The sequence below is a fragment of the Leptonychotes weddellii genome, chromosome 2 (genome assembly GCF_054177405.1).
Source record: "Leptonychotes weddellii isolate Sample4059 chromosome 2, ASM5417740v2, whole genome shotgun sequence".
Classification (NCBI taxonomy): Eukaryota; Metazoa; Chordata; class Mammalia; order Carnivora; family Phocidae; genus Leptonychotes; species Leptonychotes weddellii.
The window spans coordinates 87,181,439-87,198,572 of NC_138370.1; the positions used below are offsets into that span (position 1 = coordinate 87,181,439).

Below are 17,134 nucleotides of genomic sequence, written 5' to 3' on the forward strand. Positions count from 1 at the left end.
ATTTATCCACCCCAAGGTCACAGAACCAGTGAGCAGCTGAGGTGGGGTTTGATTCCAGGCCTCTGGCCCAGTGTAGGGGGAGGTAATACTGACACTGAATCTAGTTTAAGCTAATTAGGCATTTGTGAGCTGCCCAGGAAATATAACCATCACTTACAACTTCTTTCTGTGATAAAGTACATTTTGACTTCCAAACTTGTGAAGAAATTTTCAAACGGGTGTTTTAAGGTAAGAAAGTACCTGAAACCTCTAGAAGGCTAGGAAAGACCTGTGAGCATTAGTGACCTATGGTTAATAGGACACTGTAAATTCAGTGCAAAAGGCAATAGAGTATTAACTGTCACACTGTAAGTTCAGGGATACTCCTTTTTTAGGTTCAATTGTTCTTATAGGCAGCAGTTCCCACCCTTACTAAGAAAATTAATGACTTAAGTTTACTTTAAAAAGCAAAGAATCAAAAGAATGAGAAGACAAGCGACAGACTGGGAGAAAATAATTACAAAAGACACATCTGATTAAGGAGTGTTATTCAAAATACACAAAGCCTTAAAACTCAACAATAAGAAAACAAACAACCAGATTAAAAATGGGCTAAAGATCTTAACAGACACCTCATCGAAGAAGATATACAGATGGCAAATAAGCATATGAAAAGGTGCTCAACATCATATGTCGTTAGGGAAACGTAAATTAAAACAATGAGATGCCACTACATGCCTTTTGGAATGGCCAAAATCCAGCATACTGACAACACTTAATGCTGGCGAGGATGTGGAGCAATTGGAATTCTCATTCATGCAGGTGAGAATGCAAAATAATACAGCCATTTTGGAAGACAGTTTGGACGTTTTTTTACCATATGATCCAGCAAGCATGCTCCTTGGTATCTACCAAAGGAGTTGAAAATGTCTGTCCCCACAAAAACCTGCATATGGATATTCATAACAACTTTATTTATAATGCCCAAACTTGGAAACAACCAAGAGTTCTAGGTAAGTAGATAAAGAAACTGTGGTACATCCAGACACTGGAATATTATTCAGTGCTAAAAAGAAATGAGTTCTCAAGCTATTAAACGACATGAAGGAAACCGAAATGCATCTTACTAAGTGAAAGAAGGCAATCTGAAAAGGCTACATACTGTATGATTCCAACTCTATGACATTCTGGAAAAGGCAAAACTATAGAGACAATAAAAAGATCAGTGGTTGCCAGGGGTTAGGAGGGAGGAGAGATGAATAGGCAGAGCCCAGAATATTTTTAGGGCAGTGAAACTCCTCCATAGGGTGGATAGTTTTAAATTTGTCCAAACCCACAGAATGTACAACTCCAAAAGTGAACTCCAATGAAAACTATAGACTCTGGGTGATAACGATGTGTCAGTGTAGCTTCATCAGTTTTAACAAATGTGCCACTTTGGTGGGGGATATTGATAATGGGGGAGGCTACGCATATATGCATAGGGTATATGGGAAATCTCTGTACCTTCTAATTAATTGTTCTGCCAACCTAAAACTGCTCTAAAAAATAAAATCTAGTTTTTTAAAGATTTTATTTATTTATTTGACAGAGAGAGAGACAGCGAGAGAGGGAACACAAGCAGGGGGAGTGGGAGAAGGAGAAGCAGGCTTCCCGCCGAGCAGGGAGCCCGATGCGGGGCTCGATCCCAGGACCCCAGGACCATGACCTGAGCCGAAGGCAGTCGCCCAACCAACTGAGCCACCCAGGCGCCCCAAAATCTAGTTTTTTAAAAGAGCAAAGCAAAATTCATTTATAAGAGAATCTCTATTCTTAAGAAGAAAAAAAAATGTGCACTATTTGGAACATTATACCTGTTCCCATGCTCTTGCTCCCTTGAGAAAATTGCTAACCTTCATCCTGGGGTGCAAGAATTACTGCTCAATAGTGTCTTCTTATTAGGTGTGTTACAGACAGACCTGGAGAAAGGGAGAGAGCGGGCAAGGGAGAGAAAGAGGCACAGAAAGAGAACAGGGGCATTCCACAGTGTGTGAATGGATTTTAAACAAGACACAGCATTTTCTTAGAGATTTAGGAGGAAATTTGGAGACCATTTTCTGCTATCAGGTTAAAAAATTAGTTTTATTTTATTTGGACCTAGCATAAAATTTATGCTTTACTTATGCCTCAGTGGCCACCTCTTCTTGAAAATAATCTTCCTCGGGCGCCTGGGTGGCTCAGTTGGTTAAGCGACTGCCTTCGGCTCAGGTCATGATCCTGGAGTCCCAGGATCGAGTCCCGCATTGGGCTCCCTGTTCGGCGGGGAGTCTGCTTCTCCCTCTGACCCTCCCCCCTCTCCTGCTCTCTCTCTCTCATTCTCTCTGTCTCAAATAAATAAATAAAATCTTTAAAAAAAAAAAAAGAAAATAATCTTCCTCAACAGTTGGATTTTCTGAATATTGAATAATGATTTTCCCCCAAAGGAATAATGGATTTTGAATGTATGTTAGGCGAACACTCATTTAATGAATACACAGATAACTAACAACATACATGCAGTGATAGATCCTCTTTTACAAAAGAAGGACATAAGATAAAGCTGGCTTATGCCAGGGAAGAACATATTTCCTATCTTCAAGAACCTACTTTCTTTCAGATTTCCTCTCCTCTGGGTTTTCATCAATCTCAGGGGCATACGTCTTAAGAATAAAAATGTTAGCAGACTCTGGAAAGAGACTTCCCTCAGACCAGGAGAGTTAGTTTATGTTATGAACTGAATTACGCTGCCCCCTTCCTCCCCACCACCCCTCCCCCAGCAAATTTATATGTTGAAGTCATACTCCCCAATACCTCAGGATGTCTATTAGTAGATAGAGTCTTTAAAGAGGTAATTAAGTAAAAATGAGGTCATAGGCCCTAACCCAAATGACTGACATCCTTATAAGAGATGAGGACACAGACACAGAAGGAAGACCACGTGAAGACAGAAGAGAAGATGATCATCTACAATCTGTCAGGGGAAAACAACCCTGCCAACATCTTGATCTCAGACTTCTAGCCCCCAGAATTGTCAGAAAATGAATTTCTGTTTTTCATCCACTCTGTGATACTTTGTTATGGCAGCCCTAGCAAAACTAATACAGTGTATAAGAGTAAACCCTGGTGACACCAGCATTCCCAAAGTGCTTTTATCCAGAGCCTAATAAGAGCAGTTCAAGGGGCGCCTGGGTGTCTCACTCAGTTAAGCGTCTGCCTTCAGCTCAGGTCATGGTCCCAGGGCCCTGGGATCCAGCCCCGAGTACTCGGGCTCTCTACTCTGCATGGAGTCTGCTTCTCCCTCTCCTTTTGCCCCTCTCCCCCACTCATGCTCTCTTGTGCACTCTTTCTCTCATAAATAAAATCTTTAAAAAAAAGCAGTTCATGAACTTTACATAATTATAAAGAAGTTGTAGACTTCATAAATTAATTCAACAAATATTTGTTGAGCTTCTCCAGCACATCATGTACTGAGCTAAATGGCAAAAACAAAAAGATAAGCTCCCAAGTGGCTCAAAGTAAATAAGACCCCAGACCATCCTCAAAGGAATTCAGTCTAAAGAGGACACAGGTACAGAAAGAGTTAATTTCAAAATGATGTGACCAGTAAGATTGTGGTATGCACAGAGTGCCATGGGTAAGGACCAATGGCCATGAGAACTTCACTGAGATATAGAAAGGGGAGCAGATTGGAAGCCACATCCAACCTAAGTCTTTAGGAAAAAGTAGAAGTGTGCTGGGTGGACAGGGGAAGAGAGACATTTCAGTGACAGGAGTACCGCAGACAAAGGCAGGGAAATGAGAAAGTATCTAGAATGTCAGGTGATGAGCAAAAAGTTCAGGGTAACTGGAGTTAGGATGTGTATAAGGAAGGATGGGAGGACAGAGTGAAGAAATAAGGTCAGACCACTAAGGGCTGGGCATGCCAAATTTGGATCTCATCCTGAAAGCAGTGGAAAGCCACCAAAGATTTTTATAGAGAAAAGTCACGATCAGACTTGCTCTGAGCATGGTCTGGCTTAATAGCGTGGAAAATGAAATGGTATGGGGAGAGGTAGGCTGCATAAAGACAGAAAGCAGGGAGGTTGATGGGAGCCTGAACTGAGGCAGCGGTATTGGGGTCCAAAGAGCAGTCTTCCTTTAGAGATATTTCAGAGGTGGAATTGAAGGGGTCTAGAAATGTATATTGTGAAGATTTTAACACTTCTATTTCGGCATGTGCTAATACGGAAAAGGTGCTTCGAAGCGTAAAGCACTAGACGGTATTTACTTGTATTTTCTGTCAGATGTACAAATAAATATCGTTTCCTTAAACATCAGATTTGTTATCACCTTAATAAAACACACAATATTTTAATTACTTTTTAAGAACTGAATTCAAAAGAGCTACTACATTTCCTTACTTGTGTTTTATTTAATTTCGGGAAGAACTGCTCCCTGAAAAAATACAGTATAATTGGATACAGTTAAAAGATGAGTATCTTATTTCATCTCATCATAGCATGTCTGGTATTTCTGTGACTCTTCCAAGCTGGACTTGATTGAAAACTGCATATTTGAGGCAATTGAAAGCCTTGGAAAATACACTCACCTCAGTCTAATCTGAGTTTTCTCACTAGCTGCCTTCCATGACTAGTTTACTTCCTCTTTCTAGGCCTCAGTTTTCTTATTTCTAAAAAAAAAGGGATAAATTCTTTGATCCTTAAGACTCCTTTTGACTAAAATTCCAGTATTGCTTTTGATTTTTAAGATGAAAAAAAAAAAAGCTTTATTTATTATTATTGAAGTTTTAAAAAGGAGACTTTAAATTTTGCTGGAAAACATTTATTGGAATGTATATAAATCTTGTTAGATGGTTTTGAGACTTATTTAAAAAAAAAACTGAAGCACAATGCACGTTCAAACATTACCGTTCTTGGGGTACAAAGGCACTCAAGGAAATGTACTTAAACCTCCGTAGTTTCAACTAAGTCTTAGAGTAACACAACGAACAAGTGATGCTTGCTGAAACAAATCTGGAGTCGAACTGGGTAAATACGACTTCAGAAAAATTAGCAAGCCAGACGACTTCCTTTCCCCATTCCTTAGGAAACTTGTATCTGTAAATGGAAAAGGGCTCTAGATCCTCCGGCAGAGAAATGGGAGAATACGGAGAAAAGTTTCTCTGATTCCTCACTCCCTACCTGCTGTTCTGATTTCCTCTCCAGCTCGCTCTGTCTGATAAGGAATTGATTCTCCCTCCCCCACCCCCGCTCCCTCCCTCTCTGTCCTTCACCCTGAGTAACGGTAGTGTCCTAGCAAGTGATGCTGTCGGAGACAGGAGCCGGGCACCGAGGAGCCTTCGGCGCCGACGCCACGGCCGCCGCCGCCGGGCGGGAGAGCCTTTCCCAGCACGAGCGCCCCACTCGGCCCCGGGCTTCCTCCTCGCAGCCACAGCCGCGGCGGCTGCTCCCACGGTTTCATGGTGGGCGGCGGCGGCGACTCGGCTTTGGTTCCCGCCTCTAACTGCTAGGTGTCGGGCCGCGCCGTTCTCTCCTCCTGCCTTCCCGCCCGGGGCTGCCCGGGGCGGCCCGGGGCTGCCGGAGCGGCGGGCGGTGCGGAAGGGGCGCCGCGGACAGACCCGGCGGCGGCTGCGGCGGCGGCGGCGGAGGCCGGCATCCCCACGCTCGGACCGCGGCGGGCGCGATGTCCACCAAGGTCAGGAAGTGCAAGGAGCAAGCGAGGGTGACCTTCCCCGCGCCGGAGGAGGAGGAAGAGGAGGGCGAGGACGAAGGCTCGGAGCTGCAGCGCCGCCGGCGGGGCTGGAGGGGCGTCAACGGGGGGCTCGAGCAGCGCTTGGCGCCCTCACAGCGGGAACCGCACGACTACTGCCCGCCGCCCTTCTCCCCCGGGCTGGACATGTGAGTACCCCGCCGGTCCGCGGCCCGCGCGTCGGGAGGGCAGCGCCGGGCGGGCAGCGCCGGGCGGGGGGCAGAATGGCGCGCTCCGGGACGCCCCGCCACGTGCCAGGGACCCCCAAACGCCTCCCGGCACGGCAAGGCAGTTCTATTCGGGGCGACTTGGGGATGCAGACCTCGATCTGCATCCAAAGCTTGGTTCTGCTTTGTGGAGGGACTTGGGGGCCGCTGAAGGCGTGGCTGGGGCTGTGTCCCGGTTCAAGCGCAAGGAACGGCCCCGCGGACGGACACAACGGACGCCAGACTCGCTTTGCAGCAAGCAGACACGTCCTCTCCTACACGCACACTACTACCCCATGGGCTGGGAGCCCTCGGCAAATGAACCCCGAGCTTACCCGAGGAAGTCAAAGAATGGGAAGGTGTGCCTAGACCCAGGCGCGCTCTCGAACTTCGACCTCCTCCCCCGCTTCCCAGCGTGGAACTACCCTGGGAACGTGCGTCTCCCCCGCGGCGCTCCCAGCGGCCCCAAGCCGGTGCAGGGGAGTGGGGAGAAGGGAAGGGAAGGTGTGTGATACGGAGTGTGGGTATAAGTTTGCCCAGTCGCCTCGTTTCTCCATAGTCCATTCACAGTTGGGGGCAAACTGAAGCCAAATCCCCAGGGGAGAGTGGGCGCGAGGCAGCCGCGGGAACTGTTTCGTGGTAACTTTGGCTGTAGTTCCCAGGCGGCTCAGGGTCAGCAGCTGCTTTCTTTTTAAAGGAAGGTAGAGGTCGGCACTGTAGTGTGTGAGAAAGAGCAACTTTTCTCAATTTCCAGATCTTGGAGTTAGCCTTAGCAGCTGCGAGACATAGCGAGGATTAAAAGAGAGCGCTTAGTTTTAAAGGGTGCATGCTATTTTTCTTGTCACATACCTTGGGCGTGCCACGGGGTTTACAGACTTTTTTAGGAAAAACGCACAGACCTAGGTAGAGAACTTGGGGTCAGACGTGGCGGGCGGCACTAACCGTCTGGGCGGGGTGGAGTGGTTCTCTGTGAAGGGACGGAGGTTATGCAGCGCCCCCTGCTGCCCTAGAGCTGCCACATCCTGGTCCCAGGCTTCTGCGGCGACCTCTAGACGGACCTAATCTCGCATAGCTCTGCGGGCTCAGAGACCACGCCTGGCCCTTCCAGATTTGCTTATAAAAAACCAGAAATCAGCCGCTAGGGGTAGATCGCCTAGGGAAGGTTTCTGAATTAAAATGAGCGACGCATCCTGATGTGGTTAGCCTGGAGTGGAAATGGCCCAGGAAATGGAAGGAAGGTATACCTTAGGGATTAAAGCATGCCAGCTCGCTTCCCAGCCTCCCTAAGATTTTAAGACATTGTCTATTTTTCCTTTTGCCAATTTGGTTTTTATAACCCAGTTCAGTTTCTTGATTATTTAATTTTTTTTTTCTGTTCCCTGCAATCCACACTAAATGGGACACCACTGCCCTCTTATCTGAGAAAATAGGGTGGAGCAGAGATTACTCACTTTGCCTTTTGGAGTTTGAGGTCAATTACACAAAATACTAAGGCAAATTCTATCGTAAACTTGTCTACCTGCTAATAGAACATTTTTTTTCTATTTTCTGACTTTACATAATTCAACAAGTAGATGTCTTAGTATATTTACTTTGTAAAGCGCTTGAGAAGATCCAGTCATCTTAAGGAGACAAACATTAATAAATGTTTCTTCGGGTGGTAGGGCAGCGATCTCTTCATGTTTGAGTCCTGTCATTTGCTAACGTTGGGCACTAGTTTGATATCTGTAGAAAAAAATCAGCTCTTTATTCCTCCTTCAAGTAGAATATGGCCACAGTTTAAAAGCTCAGAAAGTGAACACAAGCCTAGGATGGAATTGGAGCAGGATAACCAGTCTCTCAAAGCCCCAGGGTCATTTTCAGTAGTCAGAAGAGAATAGCTGGACTTAAAATTTAGTCAGGATGCTGAAGATAGAATCCCACTTTTACCAAAAAGATTCCTCAAGGTTATCCTGTTGCTCATTTCACTGCTCCGTGCTCCAGTATTCCATTTGGGAATTTTAAACAGACTGACTTAGGAGAAAGAATGTCATCTGCTGTATCACTAACAAGACTTTTTAAAAATATCCTTTGATAGAACTCTTGATTCAACCATTGATTCAAACCAAGACTTTCTTTTTCCCAATTGTTTGCAAACCTAAGACCAAGTAGTCTGTCATTGGCAAGATTACCTCATTCTCGAAGTTTTTAGTTATTAAATATATCTGATAAAACTCCAAAAAGGCATCTGAAGGCAGTTCTCATGAGTTTCGATTCAAAGACATTTCTTAAAGCATTTGCATGTGCCAAGTGCAAGTTAAGTACAGCAAGCCCCAAAGATGAGTATGACAACTTATCTGCACTCAAGAAGTTTAAAATCTCATGAGGGAGAGGTGGAAATGAAACTGGGCATGAGCTATTATGCTATAAATTAGAGTAAAATAAGTACCATAAAAACATACAAGGAAGGAGCTATGAAGGATCAAGTGTAAAGGAGCGACGGACTATGTAAGGTCATGGAGAAATGAAGGAAACATTTATGGCTCTAAAAGATAGGAAAGGAGACAGAGACAGAGTGGGACATTAATTGAAGCCCTTCCCCCAAAAATGTTAGGCATGTCTGGGGAACGTTAATTGAGTTTCATTGGAACATAGAGTATGTGTAGGAGCAGTGAGATTTAGCTGGGTGTATTGGTTTGGGGCATTAATAGGGAGGATCTTGCCAGGAGGAGACAATAGGGAGCCATTGATGGTTACAGAGCAGCAGCAATTTGATCAAAGCCAGTCTGAGAGCAGGATGGATTGAAGTGGCAATTGAGAGAATGTCAATAAATAAATTAGGGGGCTACTATAGCCATTCTGGCTGAGATTAGGATCTGTAATAGTGTAGCACTGGTGGGATGGAAAGGGAAGAGGTTGGAAGACAGAATACACAGATAGGATCATAGAATATGCAACTAACTGCCCATGAGGGGTTTAAAGAGAAAGCAGAGGGGTGCCTGAGGGGCTCAGTCAATGAAGCGATCAAGCTAAGTGTCTGCCTTTTGCTCAGGTCATGATCCCAGGTTCCTGGGATCAAGCCCCATTGCAATCTCCTTGCTCAGCGGGGAACATGCTTCTCCCTCTCCCTCTGCCCCTGCCCCCCTTATGTGCGCTCTTTCTCTCTCTCTGTCTCTCTTTCTCTCTCTTTCTATCTCAAGTAAATAAAATCTTAAAAAGAAAAAAAAAGCGCGTGCGAGAGAGAAAGAAAGCAGGGTCAGAGATGACTTGGCGATTTTGGCCAAATAACTGAGATCATCGATGTCGTTGAAAAGGAAAGGACAAAGAGGAGGATCTGATTTTTCAGATAATTCCGATTAGAGGTGTCAAGCAGGAAGAGGGAAATGCAAGTTTAAAGCTTGGGAGAATTTGAGAATCTACTGGCTGATGGGGCTAGTTGCTGAGTCATGTGAGTATATGGTATTACCCAAAGAAAGTGTAAAGAGAGAGACAAAGAGAGCTCTAGACTCCCTTTTCTGAAGGATTTTTGTTGTTTAGAGGGTAGAGAGAAAGGGTAGCAAGATGAAGGAGCAGGTGGGTACTAAGGCAAAGCTGCCTAGAAAGACCAGTTTCAAGAAAAGAGAAGAATTGACCCATAGTTGGCAAATACTTGATAAATCAAGAGAGAAACTTATGAGTCTACTTTTAGAAAGAAGAATCAATCCTTATATTAACGTATGTGCACATAATCATTAGATTTCTCAGCAGTGTTATCTTTAAAAGAGAAAGACTTCTAGAAAGGAAGATTCTGTTTAGTTTTTCTTCAGAGGTCGTACTGCCAAAAATGTGTCATAACAAAAGCAGTAATTTGTGTTTATATAATATTTCATGCTGGAACTGGGAAGGGATCCCCCGTTCTTAGTGCCTGCCCTCTCTTGGGTCTGGTACCCTCACAACCAGAGTATCTCTGTTTCTATTTCTCTGGAGATTTCATACCCTATCTTGCTTATAGGGGTGAGGCTATCAGTCAGTGGGGTAGAGATCTGGGGAAAGAGTTCTACCTGATCTTTATACAGACTTTCAGCCAATTCCCTTATTTTGGGCTCTTGCCTCATCTCTACTTTCTGGGATTTCTTTTGCCTTCAATTTCTGGGCCTTTTCTGGCATTGAGCAAGGTGGATCAAATTGCTTCTTGTTATAGACACTCTGGCACTCTGGTTGGACCTTCCTTATCTCCACTAAATCATTTACCTGTCTTCCAACTTCACATATTGTGTAGTTACAGATATTACAAATGTCTTCTGGTTTCATGGAAGACAAAATCTGTGTTACTTTTCTCTGTTTTCCTTGCTGTTTAGGGGAGATAATTTTGGAGAGGAGAAAGGGTAAGAAAGGCCTTTATCCCATTGTCTTGAAACCAAATATCCCTATGATTATGTTTTAGGTGTTCATTTAAGCCCCAATGAAGACTATATTATTAACAGGCTAAGACTGCAGAAGGAAGAATATTCTTATTCATGACTGATCTTATTGAGTGAATGGAGTAGATGGTAAGCTATACAGTGTGATACGAGGGTCATTTGAACTCCTCCACCTAAAGTCATCTTAGTACCACACTTCCTAAATCTAACTAGTATAGAATATTTTGGGGAAAAAAAAATAGAATGTTTGAGTTGCAAAGGATTTCATCTAGTCCAGTCTCTTCTTTTACAAATTGATAAACTGATTCTGAAGTTTGACCTCTAATTCACAGCAGCCCCAAGTCATGTGAAATCTCTAGGCTCTTAGGGCTCTGCTGTTCACACCGTGGCCTCCTTTTGGTTCAGCTTTTCTCTCTTCCTCAAAGAAATTTAAAAGTGCATTTACTCTTGGGAGGAATAACACAGGACACTACTAATTAGTATTAATTCATTTATGAGATCCAATTAATTCATCATTTCAATTTGACTGCTGATGGCCAATCAACTTGAGAAAGTTTGTAAGCTAAGTGGGAGGACTAAGAATGGAAACAAAAAGAAAAGAATATCTCAAAACATAAGTGACCCCCTGCCAAATGTCTTTTATGGTTTTCTCTTTTCTTAATATCAAAGTGGTGAGAGGATCCTGGAGCCAAGACTGGGGCATCATCTGATGATGGGGTTAGAATTTTAGGGATTTTTCATTACTGGCCTGGGATAGCAAATGTCTGTCCTCTCTTCTCTCTCTCTCTCTCTCTCTTTCTTTCTCTCGCCCTTCCTCTCTTTCCTTCTCCCTCCCGCCCCCAGTATTCTTAACCATTGAGCTTTGACTTTGCCTACAATATCCCATAAACCCCCTTACCCCAGTTGACAGTAAGCAATAAAACACCATGGGAAATGTAACAGGATGAAGAAACCTGTTTTTACTGGGTTCCTAGGCTCTTGGTAGGAAGGAATGCTTTAAACTTCATGGCTCAGGATTGAGATTGTCCCCTCAAGGAGCATGCTTAAGGAACAGTGAATGGCTGCTGAGCAGTCTTCTGAGGAGGGAGGCTCTTATCTTGACCAGCAATCTTCTTTTTCAACCCTGCCCTCAACATCACACGGGATAAGTCTGGCAGGAGAGCCTGATTAGTGGCCTGGGCAGGGTGAGCACGTAGGAGTCTGGCCCCAGATAGAAGATCTGGAGTTGTGAACTATGGGGTGACCAACTTCACACTTGGCATAAGGGGCTCAGCAGTGACTTTATGAGAATAATTAGGATTGTTACAGTGTTTTGTCTTTAATTTAGCATCTAGGCCAGGGGTGTCTGTCTACAGTTACCTAGTCAAAAGAAATCCCTCATTAAAAAGTAAACTTCCCTCCTTTTGCAGTATTCAAATAATAGGTGACAGTACGGATTTGGTCTTAGATCTTTTAAAAAATGAGATTTAAATGTCCACAAGTATATGACCTGTTAAGGAAAGAGCATGATGATGCTAATATTCTACACCAGTTTTGCATTTCTAAATATATTTTGTCAAGTAGTCCTGATGCATATGGATTCTGTTGAAAAGTATGTTGCAGGGTGACGAGACAGGAGCAAGCATCTAAAAACTTAAGACTTTTGACTTAGGATGTAGATGATAGTGATAGAAAACCAGATCCCTTTGCTTCTAATAATATTAAAAGTGTATATGGATATATATATATATAATAAGTTTATATGTGTATTATATAAAATATTAATATATATATAATATCATCTAATATATTTAAGTAGCCAAATATGAATTTCTCTTGGGTCATTAGAAGTTTTTGATTTTATTATTGTGTTTATTTTTTTTTCTTTATGGTTCTTTTTTAAAATTTTTTTATTGTTATGTTAATCACCATACATTACATCATTAGTTTTTGATGTAGTGTTCCATGATTCATTGTTTGTGCATAACACCCAGTGCTCCATGCAGAACGTGCCCTCTTTAATACCCATCACCAGGCTAGCCCATCCCCCATCCCCCTCCCTTCTAGAACCCTGTTTGTTTTTCAGAGTCCATCGTCTCTCATGGTTTGTCTCCCCCTATTATTAAGTTTATCTCAATTCTTGTTCACTTACAGATTGAATTCATATTTGACTTCTAATTTCATTGTCACTTAATATTCCTGAAATAATAAACATTAGTTTTAGAAAGTATTGTGAAAGAGTTTATTTTTGAAGATAAGCTTCATTATTAGAGCTTATTAATTCTAAGATTTATCCCCATATTTTTTTTAAAGATTTTATTCATTTATTTGAGAGAGAGAGAATGAGAGAGAGCGCTTGAGATGGGGAGGTTCAGAGGGAGAAGGAAACTCCCCGTTGAGCAGGGATCCCGACGCAGGACTCAATCCTGGGACTCCAGGATCATGACCTGAACCGAAGGCAGTCGCTTAACCAACTGAGCCTCCCAGGCACCCTGATTTATCCCCATATTATCCTGATAAACGTCACTTTTTTTATCTAAAGTTTTTTTTTTTTATTTGTCAAATAAAGACACAGCGAGAGAGGGAACACAAGCAGGGGGAGTGGGAGAGGGAGAAACAGGCTTCCCGCTGAGCAGAGAGCCCAACGTGGGGCTCGATCCCAGGACCCCGGGATCATGACCAGAGCTGAAGACAGACGCCTAACGACTGAGCCACCCAGGCGCCCCCAAACGTCACTTTAATATCAAAATCAAGAGATGTGGAATTCATCAGATACTTTTTGTGGTGTAACTAAGAATTAAATGTGATTAAGCAGAAATCTGCTTTGAAAGAAGAATAATTGTTTACATTACTTTAACTTCTGATTATTAATTTATATTATTCATGACTTTTATAGAAGAATTATTCTAATTCCCCTCCACCTCTACTTCCACACATTATCATATGTGACCAAAAGTTTTCTTTAATCTGGAGGGAAAAATTGTCTGATCTCTGGGTCTTCAGTCTTGTGGTTTAAGCACTCATGCATCTGTGCAAGCATGGTTCCAACAGATAGATATGCATCAGCCATGTACTGAAAGCCAGGTGTATAGAGATAAAGGGAGGCAGTCTCTGCTATTAAGGATGTTACATTATCTTTGAAGAGCCAAGCATAAAAGCAGACAATTGAAAGCAATGCAGGGGCACCTGGGTGGCTCAGTCAGTTAAGCATCTGCCTTCAGCTCAGGTCATGATCCCAGGGTCCTGGGATTGAGTCCCTCATCCGGCTCCCTGCTCAGTGGGGAGCCTGCTTCTCCCTCTCTTACTCCCCCTGCTTGTGCTCTCTCTCTCTGTGTTAGATAAATAAAATATTAAAAAAAAAAAAGCAATGCAACAGTCAGTTTAACCGAGTTATACACAAAATACAGTTCCTGAAAGCAGAAACATCTAAGTTCTAGAAAGTACATGCGTTTAAGAAGTATTATCATGTCATACAGGCAATGATTAGGGGTCTTCACCTCTGCTCCCAGTGGAGGAAGGAACACATTGTTAAGTGGCCTTTTTGCTTTTCTGGTTGTGGCTGCTGAGGGGTCTGGCAAAGAGCTTTCATGAGAGGGATGACAAAGAAAGTGATGAAGGGAGAAGACCGGAGCTTTCCTCCTTAAATACACAACAGCCTCTTTTCTCTGACTTGGCGATTAGGGTATATACCCAAATTAGCATTGTCTAATAGATTTATTAAACTCATACCTAGAGGATTCTGAATATAGCACAGGCTAACAGAAACTGTCAGGAAATTAATTACTGTGGAGACCCAGATCTCTCTCCAGACTTGTAAGTGCTGGAATCTCTACCGATTAATTTTTTTTTTTTTTTTTTTTGGTGGGATGAGAATCTTTAGAAATGAAAGCTATGCTTTCCTGTTTTTTTTTTTATAAAGATTTTATTTATGTATTTGACAGAGAGAGACACAGCAAGAGAGGGAACACAAGCAGAGGGAGCGGGAGAGGGAGAAGCAGGCTTCCCGCCGAGCAGGGAGCCCGATGTGGGGCTCGATCCCAGCACCCTGGGATCATGACCTGAGCCGAAGGCAGACGCTTAACGAATGACTGAGCCACCCAGGCGCCCCTGCTTTCCTGTTTCTTAAATGGAGCTCCTTATCTTGTTGGTTTGGTTGCTATTGAGACAATGTGTTATTGAGCTGTTTGTGGTGTCAGGAGATGTGAGCTCAGCACTAGGCGGTGTGGGACATGGGACTCCCTGTAGCCCTGTACCCTGTTCACCAAAGAGTTGAATAGATTGGGCTGCCTTCCTCTAGTCTTCCATACTGATGCCCTTAGGGGATGTACTGAAGTTCAGAGTGTCCCCCACTCCACTTCTTCCCCTCTCCAAATACATATATTAAGAGATTTTCAAAACATGTGTTTTTGATGCTCCATTGAGGCTGTTTGTGAGACACCCTCCCTCCCTGCGAGCCCACTCACACGAAAGCCATATGGTATAGATGTCAGGTGTCTCCAGAGGCAGCCACGTTGACTGACAGCTGCCTGCTTGCCAGGGGGACTATGAGGTTTGTCTACTTTTTGATTTTTCATCTCTGACTTTCTTGTCCTTTGTCAGTGCCTGCTGCTTCCCACCCTTATCATCACTTCCAGTTATCACCACCCCGGACACTGTAACATGGCCGTTGCTCTCTAATGCTTTTCCCCCCTCCTCTGTGCTTTTACGCACTACTTCTCTTCTGTGGCTCCTTCTGCTCTTCTTGCCCTTCACAGAATGACAGACTGGATCCTGGCCGGTTGGCACATTCACTTTCTTCAGGGGGGTGAACAGCTTCGTCAAAACAACTTGGGTGTTATTCTCATTGCTTTGGCTCACATTGATGGTGTTATTACTCTGTTTGCCAGCTTGCTACATGAATTGAGCAGTTGGCTAATTCTTCATTTCAATAAAGGATTTGACTTCTTTAATAATGCTCATTTGTTGCTGAGTGCTAAAGAGATTGTGATTCAATCCAAAGAGCAGTTTTTGAAGCTGTTCTTTCTAGAACCCAAGTGTTCCAAAACATAAGCTAAGCATACATTTTAATAACATTATTTTGATTTGCAACCTTTATTCATTTTTTTCTTATTCCCCGGAGACAGCATGGTAGAGAGCCTGGGAGAGGACCTCTGAGCTCTCTTCTAATTCTTTATCCTTTAATGACCTTAAGGAAGTGACTTACCATTCTGACTGAATCTCTTTGTCTATAGACTTAGTAACAATTGGGCAGAAATAATGGTAGGCCCAGGGATGGAAACAAAAGGAACATCCCAGAGGCAGGTGTAGCAGGGTCAAGAAACCAGAACAACTTAGATGAGCAACAACGTGTTGCTCCTGTAATCTGCCTATAATAGGTCTTTCTCTTGAGCCTCCCACCTGCTGACCAGGAGAGAAAAAAAATAAACCAAATGTCCATTCTGTGGTTTAAATTCATTTTTTAAATTTTGGGGGTTTTTTTTGTTTGTTTGCTAAACAGACACTTATTCTCATCCCACAAGTGAATTAAACAATCAATCAAGCAATTAAGTTAATTAAGCAGTTAAGCAGTTATGTGAGTTAATAGGAGGGAAGACTTGCCCTACATTATTGCAGGGAATTAGGTCAACTAGGACAGTGTCTCCTTGTGCCTTGAGCTCATATCTAAGGCATTTTTGCTTGCTGATTCTTCCCTCCAATCTCTTCAAGGGGTTGTAGTCTCCTTATGGTTCATGTATACACCTCTAGTTCAGGGCACCCTGGGGAGATGCTGTGAAGCCAATTTCAATGATCCTAGTCTGATGTTATAACGTCAATTTTCCTTTTAATAAATAGCCTCTCACTTGGATAAAATAGCTCAGGCTCTCAGAAAGCCCTCCCCCCCCCCCACTGTCCTCTGTAGCATCTGGGCACTGGAGGAAGGGAGCTTATGTGTCCCCTGGAGGAAAGAAAGAGTTGTTGTCCTCTGATTCTTCTGGTCTCTGGGCGATGTTCATTGTCTACTTGGGTGCTGCTTGTCAGTGAAAATAACTCGATCTTGGCTGACTTACCTTTGTTATAACCCAGACATGCTCCTTGGCTTATATGGTTTGAGCTCAACTCCCAGGAGCTCCAGGGCTCTAACCCAGCTTACAGCACCAGCGGTGTCCCTAGTCAGGGTGCAGGGTCTCTGGCTCTCAGCACAGGGTCCACACCACATGGGAACTTAGGGTGGTTTGACAAAGCCCACACCATTCCCTACTTAACCGGGCTGGGCTGTCCCAGATCTCTTGCCCTCAGTGGTTCCTCACTTTCTTGGATCCACATCTTAATTTTTACTTCCCTTTTATTTTTTCTTTCTTCTGTTAAGACAGGAAGCATCATGGCCTTGCTGTCAAAAGCTGTCTTGTCTGCACGATGAGAACATTCTATGATCAGGTTCCTTCAGAACTAATTAGAGAAATGAAGGAACTGAGCAAATCTTTCCTCAAGACAATTTCTCTTTTTCCTAAATTTTGCTTGCAAAATCCCATTTTTTTCCTACAAAAAGCTGAAAATTACCTTGCTCTTTCTCTTTGCACTCCTCTAAAATTTGTCTTCTCTACTTCTCCCCTAAACACACCCACCTAACTCTAACTAACCACTGATACAGGAGCAAGGAGCCTGATGCAGGGCTCATCCCAGGCACCTGGGATCATGACCTGAGCTGAAGGCAGACTCTTAACCAACTGAACCACCCAGGTGCCCAGGAATATATATTTTAAATGAACATCCTTTGAAATTCCCAAGCACACTAAAGGTTGGGAACCTCCAGCATAAAAACAATGGGATTATCCTGAATCAATGACC

General features: G+C 43.4%; 1 protein-coding gene across 1 annotated transcript in view; it reads left to right on the forward strand.

Annotated features, from left to right (window-relative positions):
- The first annotated feature begins 5,674 nt into the window (after nucleotides 1-5,674).
- Nucleotides 5,675-17,134, forward strand: part of TRPC3 (transient receptor potential cation channel subfamily C member 3) — a 68,566-nt gene continuing 57,106 nt past the window's right edge. Inside the window, exon 1 of the mRNA XM_081811937.1 lies at nucleotides 5,675-5,894. Within this exon, the coding sequence (XP_081668063.1) occupies nucleotides 5,680-5,894 (215 nt within the window). The 5' untranslated portion in view covers nucleotides 5,675-5,679. The remainder of the gene's footprint in view (nucleotides 5,895-17,134) is intronic.